Source organism: Numida meleagris, chromosome 13 (assembly GCF_002078875.1).
Source record: "Numida meleagris isolate 19003 breed g44 Domestic line chromosome 13, NumMel1.0, whole genome shotgun sequence".
Classification (NCBI taxonomy): Eukaryota; Metazoa; Chordata; class Aves; order Galliformes; family Numididae; genus Numida; species Numida meleagris.
Genome location: NC_034421.1, coordinates 12,667,449 through 12,679,909, shown reverse-complemented (window position 1 = coordinate 12,679,909; position 12,461 = coordinate 12,667,449). Strand labels below are relative to the sequence as shown.

The window sequence follows — 12,461 nt, the reverse complement described above, 5'->3', positions numbered from 1 at the left end:
GACTTCCCAAAAGCAGGAAACCCCTCTTTGGGAGGGATCCGGTGTCCTGGTGATGCTTCCCTGCTTGCAGCTTGTCTTTGGCCCTGCGGAGGTGGGTGCCTGCCTCTCCCCTTTGTTCTGGTGGTCACGCTTACCCCGGGCACGGCTTAACCCCGGGAAGCAGCTGGGATGTGCCAGCCCCGCCGGCTGTGCTGGTGTCGGGCCAGAGGCGATCAGGAGGAGCGTGAGCTGATAGGGAAGTGGTTGCTCCTCCCTTCTGGCAGAGAGGAGTGGTGTGCTGCTGGAAAAAATGGGCCACTTGGCCCCTTACAGCCCCTGCGGGGAGGGATCCTTGCAAACGCACACCTCCGGGGTGGCACTGCAGCCCCCCGGCCCTCCTGCTGCTGCAGTGTGGGTGCTGGACCCTGCGGAAGCAGAGTTAGGTAACAGAGCTGGGCTGGCCCGTCCCTTCCCCCTGCCTGGGACTCGGTGACCTGCTTTTACACCCCAGATTCCTGCTGCAGTCCATCAGCACGAAAATCTCTCTCCAGGGCTTGGATTTGGATCAAGCCAGAGGGAGCCGCGCAGCACGCGGTGTGTCCTGGAGCGTGGCACCATCTGTCACTGCCCCGTGGCTGCCAGCGCTGAGGTCCCAGGCTCCATCCCATCACCGAGCCTCCTGCAGCTTCCCCAGCACCTCGCCCCAGGGCCTCTCGTGTGCCCCAGCACCGAGCTGAGCCGTGAGCAGCCACTCCGTGATGGGGCTTCCAACATCTGCAGCAGGGAAGGGTTCACGATCCCGAGCAGCTGTGCAGTTTCTCGGTGGTCATAGTGCAGGCTGCCCCCCTTGGTCCTTCATGGGCTGGGGACAACCCCACGCCACTCGGCTCTGAGGCTGAGTGCCAGAGGGCACGAGCCCCCCCTCGTTTATATAACGGCCGCTATTAATCCCCCGCAGCTGGGGCTCAGCTCTGGGAAAGAGAATAATCCTGCGTGAGATCCTCGGGCTCTGCTCAGATTAACGGGTGGCGGGCAGGCGGAGCGGCTCAGCTGGCAGCCACCATCCCTGCCGCCCCTGCCAGCCCGCGGGGCCTCTGCATCCCTCGGTTGCTGCCATCCCACTGCACCCAGCCCAGCTCCAGGTGCCTGCTGCATGCTGCTGGGGGTGCACGCTGCTGGGGCTGTGGGTTTCCCAGAGCCCCGACCCCCCCTGCATTCCGGTGTCACCCCTCGCTCAACACGACACGAGCTGCAGTGCTTTCCCTGTGGGATCCTTTATTTCTGCATATGTTGTGTTCACCCCACGGGGACCCCGCACCGGGCAGGCCGGGTGCTGGCTCCCCCCAGGGCTAGGAAGGGGCTGTGGGCAGTGAGCGGGGATGGCTGGGGGCATATGGCTTCTCTCCTTCAGTGCTACTGCGGGCAGGGCGCTGTGGCGGGGCCTAGCTCTCCTCCTCGGGCACGGCTTCCGGACTCTTGCTCTTGTCCTCGCCCTTGGCCTCGGTGTCACTGGGGACCAGGAGCAGGGCCGGGCTGGGGCTGGAGTGCCGCTGCTTGCGCATGAAGGGGAACACCCTGCGGGCAGAGCCGGGCTGAGCGCCGCGGGGACCCTCAGCACCACGGGGCCCCGGCGCTGCCCTCACCGCTTCTTGGTTTCCGGAGGAATGACGGCCTCGGCCAGGAGGTTCCTGTAGAGCTCCGACTTGAGGAAGCGCGGGTAGGAGTCCTGGGGGAGCGGAGCGTCAGGCCGTGGCCGTGTCCAAGCACTGCCCGCCCCGTACCCACCTTCTTCATCAGCATGTAGATGTGCATCTGTGCGTCGTCCATCACGTAGCGGTGGGGCGTCTTGATGCCCTCCAGCGTCCGCTCCATGGTCTTGCTGTCGATGTTCACCCAACGCGTGGCTCCGGGAGCCAGGAACTGCCTGGAGATCGGTACCCGGTGACCAGCACCCAGCCAGGCCCGGCCCCACGCTGGGACGGAGTGCAGTGACGGCCTCGTCCTAAGGACCCGGCCCTGCTCATGGCACTCACTGGTAGATGGAGTCCACAATCTCGTTGATGCGGGACTGCTCCCCGTAGCGCAGCTCCTCACACGCCTCCCAGAAGCTCAGATTCTCAGCTGGGGAAGGGGACACAGTGTTGAGAAGGAGGACGTGGCGTCGGGATGGGGACATGGCGTTGAGGAGGAGGACATGGAGTTGGAGAGGGGATGTGGTGTTGGGGAGAGGCCATGGTGTTCAGATGGGGACGGGGCGTTGGGATGGGGAGGTGGTGTTGGGGAAGGGACACAGCGTTGGAATGGGGACATGGCGCTGGGGAGGACGTGGTGCTGGACACCACCCATGGGCAAACCCTCCTCAGGTCCCAGGTGGGACCAACGGCAAGGCAAAGCCCCACAGCGTGGAGGCGGGCGGTGTGACGTGCAGCGGCAGACAGGGCGGCGGGCAGGGCCCCCTCACCGCTGAACTCCTTCTTGAGGAACTCGAGGAGCTGAGTGCGGCCCAGTGGGTCCATCAGGAGCTCGCTGAAGTTGAAGCCCCAGCGCTCCACCCGCAGCTTCGTGGGGGTCGTCCCCCTGTGGGCAGCGTGCGGGAAGGGCTGGGGGCTGCGGGCACGGCCCCCGCACCGCAGGGCTGCCCGTGTCTTCTCCCTGCACCCGTCCCGGGGCTGGTGGCCCCCAGGGATGCTTACGTGGGGGCATTCATGGTCCAGTAGGTGGTGTCATCAGTGATCCAGGGGTTGCTGGGCAGGCAGCCTGACATGATGGGGTCGTGGGGCACGTACTGCTCGTTGAACTTGAGGTATCTGTGGGGAGCGGGGGCTGGGGGGGCTGGGCTACATCCCACCATCCACCATGGCCCTGACCCCTCGGGGGATGCCCAAGGGGACGGGGGTGCGCTTGGGCTCTGCAATGGCCTTGGCTCTGCACATCACCATGGGCAGATGCTGGGCAGGTGCTGGGGGGGGGCTGCCAGCCCGCTGCGGGATGGAGCTCACCCTTCGAGGCAGATGGATGACTTCACCCTGGTCCTGGCCATGGCCTTCCTGCAGTACTCGATCTGGGCCGGCCGTGGGTGCACATCAGGGCTCCACGCCCCACAGCAGCCCCACAGCTGCCCCCCACCCCACTCACCTCCCGCTTGTAGTAGTCCATGTTCTTGGCCTGGAAGAGATGTGCGGGGCTGGGTGAGGGCTCGAGGAATCTCATGTGTGTCCCCTGAGCCAGCATCATGTCCTTCCACCCCACTGACATGTCCCAGCACGAACCCAACCTCCTGCACCCCCCTCATGGCAGCAGCCCTGGGTTGGTGACACTTACGTGGACAGACGGCACGGCACGTGGAGGAGAGAAAACACAGCAGTTAGTAAGGAGGGCTGGCGGCTGTGGGGCCTGGGGTGCCATGGTGCACGCAGCGGGGCAGCTGCAGGGATTAGAGCACTGCCACAAATGGCAGCGGGTGCACGGGCAAACACAGCCCTCCCTGCACAGCCATGGTGTTGGGGGCAGCGGGACACAAGGGATGTTAGCAGGGCTAACGGGACATGGGGCAGCCCCATGGGCCTGGCCCTACTCACCAGCTGCACGCGGGTGGTGTGGCAGTTCCTGCGCTCGGGGCCCTGCTCCAGCACGTTGGGAGCTCCTGGCTGCAACAAGAGCGATGGGCTGGGAGACCCCCCCCCACCCCCCCTGAGATGTGCCCGGCCTGCACCGTGCCACCAGCCGTGTCCCTCCCAGCCGTCCTCACCGGGGGCCGGTTGACGAGCCAGTACGCCTGCTCCTGGCAGTCGATGACGATGCGGTCGCCCTTCCGCCGCTGCTTGGCCGCCCTGTCCGTGCAAAAGCAGTGGGGGGGGGTTGGCAGCAGGGGGCTGCCCCGTCCCCGCCGCCCGTTGCCATCCCCATCACGGCCTCACGCTCACCGCAGCTGCTCCCGCGCCTGCATGACCACGAAGTCCCACGTGTGGTTGATCCTCTTGTGCAGGAGGTTGTAGTTGTCCTGGGGGGCAGCAGCCAGGTGGGCATAGCGTGGCACCCGCGCCCTTGCCCTGCCCTGGGTCCCGCTGCTGCTCCAGCACGGGGACAGCACCCTTACTGCACCCCCACTCCAGGTGAGCCGAGGCCCCGCAGCTCATCACACGCACCGCTCACCTTCTCGTGCTCGATCAGGTCGCCCTGCTTGCGGATGTTCTTCTTGGCCAGGTAAATGGCTGCAGAGGAACGGAGCCGCTCAGTGGGGCCGGGATCCGCTCAGTTCCGCTGGGTCTCAGCTGGTGGGCACCTACCATAGTCCAGCTCGGTGGCCGGCCACTTGGTGCTGGTCCAGAAGTACGGGGTCTGGGGGGACAGGGGCCGGGCTGAGCGGTGCTGGGTGCCACGGGGTCGGTGCTGGGGCTCTGACCGCAGAGGGCACCCACCTGGAAGCGGTACGGCGACTCGTCGGCGCGCAGCACCAGGCTGCGGGGGTCCCGGAGCGGATAGATGTAGCCGTGCCTCACGATCAGGTTGCCGAGGTGCAGCGACTCTGGGTGGGGGCAGCGGGGGCTGCTGGGCGGCTCTGGGACCTGCAGGGACCCCCCCGCCCCGCGCCGGGCACTCACCCTCCTCCGAGATGCCGTACTTCTGGATGAGCCACTCCACGATGTCGTTCCCTGGGGATCGTGGCAGCGCTATGGTGCGATGCGGTGCCCCGGTCCCAGGGGGCACGTGGGGTTACGGGGCACCCCAGGGAGCGCTCAGCCAACGCAGCGTGGCTCCCAGCCGCAGTTCTGAGCACGTTTCCGAGCGCCGGGCGCTGCCCGCTGTGCCGTGCCACCCGAGGGGCCGTCCCCGCGCACCGCTCCCGTCCCCGCCACCGCGTCGCCCCGCGCGCGGGGGCCCACCTGTCATGGCATGCGGGATGACGGTGATGAGCAGCCGCTGGTTCCTCATCTTGACGCCCATGTCCGGGTCCTGCATGCTGACGATCATCCGCTCCATCTGCGGGGCACCGGGCGCGCTCAGCCCCTCGGCGGGGGGCACGGGGCGCGGGGACAGCCCAGACGCGGGGCACCTCGCAGCCGGCAGAGCCGTCTCTGTGCCGGGGGAGCTCCGCTCGTTCCCCGCGGATCCCGACTCCCGGCGCGGTGTTCCTGCCCCGCGCCCTGCCCGTTGCCGGCTCACCTTGCCCAGGCACGGCATCTGCAGGCGGGGCTGCCCGCCGCCGCGGGGACCGCCGATGGTCATAGCGGGTGCGCGTCCCGCACCGCTCCGCTCCGCCCGGGGCTGCGGCTTCCCCTGCCCCAACCCCGCCCCGCCCCGCCCCGCCCGTCCGCCCCGCGCTCCCCCTCGCGGCTGCCGCGCTCCGGTGCCCGCCCAGTGCCCCTCGGTGCCCCCCGGGGCCGTGCGGGGCCGGGGGCGGCCGTCGGGACCCGGAACCCTTCGAGGGGCGGCGGGCGGGGAGAGGACGGGGTGCGAGGGAGCGTGCGGGATGTGTGTGTGTGCAGGAGGTGTTCGGGATATGCTGGATGTGTGTGCGTGCAGGAGGTGTCTGGGATATGCGGGATGTGTGTACGTGCAGGAGGTGCGGGGGGCGCGTGCGGGGTGTGTGTCTGTGGGAGCTCTATGGGGCGTGTGCGGGGTGTGTGTCTGTATGCAGGAGGTATTTGGGATATGCGGGATGAGCGTGTGTGCGGAATGTACACGGGGTGTGTGCGGGGTGTGTGCGTGCAGGAGGTACACGGGATGTGCGCGCTGTGCGTATGCAGGAGGTGTGCGGGGCGCGTGCGGGATGCACGCCAGGAGCGGACAGCGGCGTTCGAGGCGCGTTCAGGGCACGGGCTGAGCGCTGGCAGCGTGCGGGCAGGGGGTGCGGGGCGCGGGCAGAGCTCCGGGTGCGCCGAGGACACGGGCTGAGCGGCGCCGGCTCGGGACGCGCCCCGGTCCCGCGGCTCCCGCTCGGTTCGCGGTGTGCGGGAGGGGGGTGGCTGCGGGCAGAGCACGCGGCGCGGGCAGTGCGGACGGGCGCGGTGCGGGCGCGCGGCGGATGAGCTCACTGCAGTCACACCGCCCATGAGCGGGGCTGGAGCCGCCCGGCGCCGAGGGGCGGGGGCGGGCGGGGGCGGGCAGCGGAGCCGCCGCGTCTGCGGGAACCGCCGCCGCCGCCGCCCCGCCGGGCCGCGCCGGGCAGCGCCGAGCGCAGCGGGGAGAGCGCAGCGGGCACCGGGAGCGGAGCCGCGGGACCAGCCCCCCCAACTCCTCCTGCAGAGCCCCCCCCCGGGGGCCCGGCGCGGCCCGGCCATGCTCGGCCTGGACGTGTGCGAGGCGGGCGGGCAGCTGCTGGAGCTGCTGTGGCTGACGCTGTGCTACCGAGGTGAGCGGCGGAGGGGGGAGGACGGGGCGGGGGGCAGCGCCGGGAGCTCGGGGACGGGGAGGGGACGGCGGCACGGGCCGAGCGTCGCCCCCCGCAGCCGACAACAACAGGTGGGGCAGCGCCCGGGCGGCCCCGCAGCGCCCATCCCGGTGAGCCCCGCGCGCTGCATCCCGGTGCGGTACCGCGAGGTGCGGGGCCGCCGCCTTCTCCCGGGGCCTGGAGACGTGCCCGGGGCTGAGCGCGGGGCCCTGCCCGTACCGCGGGCACCCAGAGTCGGGCGCGACGCAGTGGACGCGGCCCCCGGCCCTCGTCGCCGTCGCCCGCCGGGCGCCCGGCGTTGGAGCCGGCCCCGCGGTTTTGTCGCCGCGCCTGCAGCCGGCGGGGCTCTGGGGCAGGCGGTGTGGCCGGCGGTGCCCAGCGGGCTGCGTGGCGGTGCGGACCCCCCCGCCGTGACCGTGCACGAAGGGCACTGCGGGCTGCAAACGCGCCCCGAGCCGCGCACACGTAGCAGCAGCACGGCTCGTCTCGCTGCGCGGCTGTGCGGAATCGCAGCCGGCGGCACCGCCTCTGGGCTCCGCTGTGCCGCCGGGCCCTGGGGACGCGGGGCCCTGGGGACGCGCAGCCCGGTGGCGTCGCCACGGCCCCGAGCAGGGGGACGGCGCGGCTGCCCCATGGCGGCGTGGGGGGACGTCGCCCGCATCCATCTGAGCTCATCTCGCCCAGCCCGGCGATGCCGGTGTGTCCCCGGGGCATGGGGCTCCCCAGGGTGTCCCCAGACTGCCACTGCCTGTGCCTCGCAGACATCATGGCTGACAAGGAGGGGGTGATGCTGTCGCTGGAGGAGGAGGAGGAGGATGCCGACGTGGCCCTGGCGTACAAGACGCCGGAGAGGAAGAGCCTGCGGGAGATCCAGGAGCTGGACCCGGGGGATGAGAGCCTGCGGAAGTACAAGCAGGTGCTGCTGGGCAACATCCCCGTGGCCGTGGGTAAGGCTGGGGCTGGGAACCCCAGCACCCCAACGCCCCGAGCATCCCCTCACCCCGATGCGTCGCACCGGGTGATGCAGCCTCAGTGGGCGCGGGGAGCTGCAGTGTCCCCATCTCTGGGGGCATCCCCACGGGGAGGGCACGTCCCCAACGCGTCACCCGGCGGGCGCTGCCGGTGCCCACCCCACCGCAGGGAGACCCCGGCATCCCCCTGCTGCGGGTAACGCTGCCCGGGGACCCCGGTTGCCTTGGTTACAGGATCACCGCTGCAGTTGCCATAGGAACGGTTACGAGGGACCGGGGAATTCATTGGGATGGCGGAGATGGAGCGAGCGGCCGTGGGGGGGCTGTCAGCGCCGGGCCCCCCACACAATCAGGGGCTGCCCTTGTGCTTGCGTGGCCCAGGCCGGGCTGGGCTGTGCCATGGGGCTTTTAACATGGGCTCATCCGCAAAGGGTTTGGGCTGAGCTGGGGTGCCCCGCGGCCCGGAGCTCGTTGTCCTCTGGCCGCTTCGTGCAGCGCATGGGCACTGATGGCCTCAGGAGCCCCCGGCCTCCTGCCACCCCCATGGGTAAGGGCCACGCCGTGTCGCTTGTCCCCAGACGCCAGCGTGCCCAACGTGCAGGTGACGAAGCTGACCCTGATGTGTGAGCAGGCGCCGGGGCCCATCACCATGGACCTGACGGGTGAGTGCTGGGGGTGCTCCATGGCGGAAGGGAGGAGGAGGAGGAGGAGGAGGAGGAGCAGGAGTGCCACGCTGACGGGGCCATCTGCTCCCACAGGAGACCTGGAGGTGCTGCAGAGCCGTCCCTTCGTGCTGAAGGAGGGGGTGGACTACAGGGTGAAGGTGTCCTTCAAGGTAAGGCCTTGCTCCGTGGGCACCTGACACTCACCTGTGGCCTCCGTGCCTCTCCGGGGGTCCCTGCCCGCCCCGGGTACCCACGTTGCCCCCAGCATCACTGCCACCAGGCTGCGTGCCACCCTTGGCCCTGCTCAGTGCCCATCCCATGAAGCTGCATCGCAGAGCAGTGTGGGGCGGCTGCAGGGTGGGTGCCCCTGCACGCCCACGGGCACCGCACGGTGCCGCTCACAGCCCCTTTGTGGCCCACAGGTGAACAGGGAGATCGTCTGCGGGCTGAAGTGCCTGCACCTGACGTACCGCCGCGGCCGCCCGGGTGAGTGGGGTCGGGGATGGGATGGGGCCGCACCGCTCGGCCCCGCTCAACCGAGCCCCTCTCGTCTTCTTGCCCAGTGGACCGTGACGTCTTCATGGTGGGCAGCTACGCGCCGCGGGCCGAGGAGTACGAGGTGGTGACGCCGGCCGAGGAGGTGCCGCGGGGCCGGCTGGCGCGTGGCTCGTACCGCGTCCGCTCGCTGGTCACCGACGACGACAAGATGGAGCACCTCGCCTGGGAGTGGGGGCTGTGCATACGGAAGGGCTGGGAGGACTGACCCCCCCGGTCCCACCATCGTGGGGACCCCCCCCCCGCCGCCCGGGGACCCCCTGCCGCCCGCGCCGCCCCACCGACGGGAAGGTGGGGGGGCCCTTAGCAAGCGGGCGCGCGCGGTCGTGGTCTTCGCAACCAAAGTTATTTTTAATTGCTGTTTTTTTTTGATACCGACGCCCGACTCGTCCTCGCGGCACCTCCATCGCTGTGCACCGCTGTCGCGCTGAGCTGCGCCCGGCCGCAGGCTGTGCTCCTCCATCGCCATTAAACCCCACAGACGTGTCTCTTACTGCCGTGTCCGTGCCCCGGGCCCGGTCTCGCTGCGGGGACGCGCGTCTGGAAACCCGCCACCTGCTCGCTGCCTTATCTCCGTGCTGGCAGCCAGTAGCGGAGGGCCACGAGCTCCCACGGCCCAGCACCTCCCGCCCCGCCGCCCTTATCTGCCCCTCTCCCCGTGCGAGGGCTTTGGCAGCGGGACGGCGCCATGCGGGGCAGCGCGGTGCTGTGCGTGCTGCTGCTGTCGCTGGCCTGGCTGGGCCCGGCGTGGGGGGCTGAGGGCGGGGGGGAGGATGGGGAGGCGGTGGTGACGGAGGAGGAGGAGGAGGACGAAGAGGATGAGGTGCTCTCGGATGACCTGGAGGAGGAGGACGGCGTCCTGGTGCTCCATGAGCACAACTTCGCCCGCGCCCTGCGCGAGCACCGGCTGCTGCTGGTGGAGTTCTGTGAGTGCCCGCGGGGCGGGCGGGGGGCAGGGCAGGGCCAGGGCTGCAGGGCGGGGGCACGAGGTGCGAAATGTGCCAACGTGGGGTCCTGAAGCACAGGGGTTGGCAGAGGGGCACCAGCTATGAGAGGTGGAGTGGGGACACAGGGCAGGTTCGTGGGGTCGGGGGCACAGCGGGGGCATGGACCATGTGGCAGAGGACAGGACAGGGATGTGAGGTGGGGGCACGGGGCATGGTGGCTCACAGGTGCCATTAGGTGCCCTTGGCCTCACCCCTGGGCTGGGGTCACGCCCCATGGGCTGTGCCATGGTGACACCGGGCCCCACACAGACGCGCCGTGGTGCGGGCACTGCCGCCGCCTGGCCCCTGAGTTCGCCCATGCGGCCGCGGTGCTGAGGAACGGCTCGGAGGCGGTGCGGCTGGGCAAGGTGGACGCCGTGGCGCAGGTGGCCCTGAGTGCCGAGTTCCACATCGAGGCCTTCCCCACGCTCAAATTCTTCCGCGACGGCAACCGCACCCACCCCACGGCCTACAGCGGTAGGGCTGCGCGAGGGCACCGCGGGGGTCATGGGGCGTTTGGGGGGGGTGATGGCGAGGGGGTGACGGCATCCCGACAGCAGCTCCGTGGTGACGTGCTGGTGGTGATGTACCGGGGGTGGGTGGCACGCGTGGGGCTGGCGGTGGCCGGTGGCCGTAGCGGCGGTGGCAGCCCCGCTCCGCGCTCAGGCCGCATGGACGCCGAGGGCATAGTGCGCTGGGTGCAGCGCCGGGCCGGGCCCAGCGCCACGCTGCTGCACGACGCCGACACCGCCGCCGCCTTCGTCAGCGCCCAGGACATCGCGGTCGTGGGCTTCTTCAAGGTGGGCCGGGGCCGGGCAGGGCAGGGCCGGGCTGCGGCCGGGGCAGCGCTGATGGCGGGGCCGTGCAGGACCTGCGGGGCGAGGCGGCGCGGGCGTTCTACGAGGTGGCCGCAGAGGTGGTGGACGTCGTGTTCGGCGTGGCCGAGGCGGAGGAGCTGTTCGAGGTGTACGGGCTGTTGGCCGACACCGTCTGCCTCTTCAAGAAGGTGAGGGGGGGTGGAGGCGGTGGGGCCACGATGGGGCCCGGCACTCACTGCCCCGCGCCCGGCAGTTCGATGAGGGGCGGACGGATTTCCCCGTGGACCCGGAGCGGGGCCTGGATGTGGCCGAGCTGACGCAGCTGATCCGCGTGCACAGCCTGCAGCTGGTGATGGACTTCTCCAACGAGGTATGGCCGCTGCCCGCCCCAGCCCCGGTGTGGCTGCAGGGCGCCCGGCCTCACCCTCCTCCTGCTCCCCAGACCTCCAGCCAGATCTTTGGGGCCAAGATCCCCCACCACATGCTGCTCTTCCTCAACACCTCCGTGGCAGAACAGCAGGCGCTGCGGGATGAGTTCCGTGCGGCCGCTGGCACCTTCCGGGGCGAGGTGAGGTAGTCCTGTGGCAAGTAAGGACGGGATCCAGGGAACCACGGCCTGAGCACTGCCCGTCCCCCCCTGCAGGTGCTCTTTGTGGTGGTGGATGTGGACGGGTACGGTGCCAGCGTTCTGCCCTTCTTCGGCCTGAAGCCCAGTGATGCCCCCACACTGCGCTTCATCAAGATGGAGAACAACCGCAAGTACCGCATGGAGGCGGACGCCTTCTCAGCCACGGCCGTGAGCAGCTTTGTGCGGGCAGTGCTGGACGGCAAGGTGAAGGTGAGATGGGTGCCTGGATCTGAGCCTGGCCCTGAACGCGTGTCCCAGCACTGCTCAGTGTGGGCTGCGGCCGACCCTGCTGCCCCACAGCCCCAGCTGCTGAGCGCGGAGCCCCCCGAGGACTGGAACACGCGGCCCGTGAAAGTGCTCGTGGGGAAGACCTTTGAGCAGGTGGCCTTTGACGAGACCAAGAACGTCTTTGTGAAGTTCTGTAAGTGCTGAAGTCCCGTCCCTGAGCTCCATCGCGGGGCTGAGCCCCTCTCCATGACCGCTCCCGCAGCCCCACCCTTCGCCTACCCGCGGTGGCCCCGGCCCAGCCCTGACCCCCAGCACCGTGCCCGCCACGCAGATGCACCATGGTGCACCCACTGCCAGGAGATGGCGGCTGCCTGGGAGGAGCTGGGTGAGCGCTACAAGGACCACGAGGACATCGTCATTGCTGAGATGGATGCCACGGCCAACGAGCTGGAGAACATCACCATCAGCGGTTACCCCACGCTGCACTACTTCCCTGCTGGGCCGGGCAGGAAGGTGGGCAGGGACAGGTGTGGGGCATCCCTGGCTCTGCCAGCACCTGGGGAAGGTCGGGCTCAGCTGTCACCCCGTGTCCTCCTCCTGTCCCCTGGCTCCAGATGGTTGAATATAGGAGCTCCCGAGACGTGGAGACCTTCTCCAAGTTCCTGGAAAATGGAGGGAAGCTGCCAGAGGAGCCACCCACGGTCAGTGAGGTGCCCCCATTCCCGGGCAGGGGCTGCCACCCCGGGCACAGACCCTGCAGGACACATGGGATGGGGACAGGACACGTCCATCCCTGTCCTACCACCATGTTCTGCAGGTGTCCAAGGCCCCAGGGAACAGCACAGAGACACCGAGCCCATCTGGCACAGCTGAAGCCCGGGAGGAGCTGTGAGCCCTGCCCCACTGGAGTGGGTGCTATAAACGACCCTGGAAACGATGCAGGCTGTGTGTGTGTGTGTGGGTTGCAGATGGCAGACCTTGCTGGGGGGGCACACAGCACTGAATGGCACCTGCTGGGCCTCTTGGGGACACAGTGCAGCCGGTGGGTGCTGCGATGGGGGTGGAGCTCAGTGGGGTGTGCAGGGCAGAGCCCCCCACTACAACCTGAACCCAGGGTGTCTGTCCCACGGGCAGCTCGGCCTCGGGCACCCATGGCGCTGGGCATTCCCATGGAGGGGGTGCTGCCTTTGCCTGGACCCAGCACAGCTCTGGGCACACTGCGGTGCTCGTCGTCGTGACC

General features: G+C 69.6%; 3 protein-coding genes across 4 annotated transcripts; 2 read left to right on the top strand and 1 right to left on the bottom strand.

Annotated features, from left to right (window-relative positions):
* Positions 1,298–5,264, bottom strand: RGS11 (regulator of G protein signaling 11). The gene is made up of 17 exons (XM_021412069.1): positions 5,143–5,264; positions 4,863–4,959; positions 4,581–4,631; positions 4,398–4,504; positions 4,266–4,317; positions 4,132–4,190; positions 3,903–3,979; positions 3,728–3,809; positions 3,558–3,626; positions 3,115–3,138; positions 2,979–3,040; positions 2,673–2,786; positions 2,441–2,556; positions 2,013–2,100; positions 1,765–1,903; positions 1,623–1,705; positions 1,298–1,554 (listed from the first exon to the last, which is right to left on the bottom strand). The coding sequence occupies exons 1-17, from the start codon at positions 5,203–5,205 to the stop codon at positions 1,422–1,424; spliced, it is 1,416 nt and encodes a 471-aa protein (XP_021267744.1). The 5' UTR covers positions 5,206–5,264; the 3' UTR covers positions 1,298–1,421.
* On the top strand, positions 6,111–9,054 carry ARHGDIG (Rho GDP dissociation inhibitor gamma). 2 transcript variants are annotated; one of them, XM_021411184.1, is made up of 6 exons: positions 6,259–6,331; positions 7,132–7,317; positions 7,920–8,003; positions 8,100–8,176; positions 8,429–8,492; positions 8,570–8,769. In XM_021411184.1, the coding sequence occupies exons 1-6, from the start codon at positions 6,259–6,261 to the stop codon at positions 8,767–8,769; spliced, it is 684 nt and encodes a 227-aa protein (XP_021266859.1). The 2 variants fall into 2 exon arrangements, with proteins under 2 accessions (XP_021266857.1, XP_021266859.1); XM_021411182.1 differs by having other exon boundaries at positions 6,111–6,331; positions 7,920–8,176; positions 8,570–9,054.
* On the top strand, positions 9,193–12,158 carry PDIA2 (protein disulfide isomerase family A member 2). Its single transcript, XM_021411181.1, has 11 exons — positions 9,193–9,487; positions 9,818–10,024; positions 10,214–10,347; positions 10,416–10,553; positions 10,619–10,735; positions 10,808–10,933; positions 11,009–11,203; positions 11,294–11,414; positions 11,553–11,734; positions 11,836–11,922; positions 12,039–12,158. The coding sequence occupies exons 1-11, from the start codon at positions 9,250–9,252 to the stop codon at positions 12,111–12,113; spliced, it is 1,620 nt and encodes a 539-aa protein (XP_021266856.1). The 5' UTR covers positions 9,193–9,249; the 3' UTR covers positions 12,114–12,158.

Coding starts and splice junctions, on each gene's coding strand:
- RGS11 (XM_021412069.1), bottom strand. CDS start 5,205: ATGACCATCGGCGGTCCCCGCGGCGGCGGGCAGCCCCGCCTGCAGATG. Junction 4,632..4,862: donor CATCCCGCATGCCATGACAG/GTGGGCCCCCGC, acceptor CACGATCCCCAG/GGAACGACATCGTGGAGTGG. Junction 4,505..4,580: donor GTACGGCATCTCGGAGGAGG/GTGAGTGCCCGG, acceptor GCCCCCACCCAG/AGTCGCTGCACCTCGGCAAC.
- ARHGDIG (XM_021411182.1), top strand. CDS start 6,259: ATGCTCGGCCTGGACGTGTGCGAGGCGGGCGGGCAGCTGCTGGAGCTG. Junction 7,318..7,919: donor CAACATCCCCGTGGCCGTGG/GTAAGGCTGGGG, acceptor GCTTGTCCCCAG/ACGCCAGCGTGCCCAACGTG. Junction 8,177..8,428: donor GGGTGAAGGTGTCCTTCAAG/GTAAGGCCTTGC, acceptor TGTGGCCCACAG/GTGAACAGGGAGATCGTCTG.
- PDIA2 (XM_021411181.1), top strand. CDS start 9,250: ATGCGGGGCAGCGCGGTGCTGTGCGTGCTGCTGCTGTCGCTGGCCTGG. Junction 11,735..11,835: donor CTGCTGGGCCGGGCAGGAAG/GTGGGCAGGGAC, acceptor CCCTGGCTCCAG/ATGGTTGAATATAGGAGCTC. Junction 11,923..12,038: donor TGCCAGAGGAGCCACCCACG/GTCAGTGAGGTG, acceptor CATGTTCTGCAG/GTGTCCAAGGCCCCAGGGAA.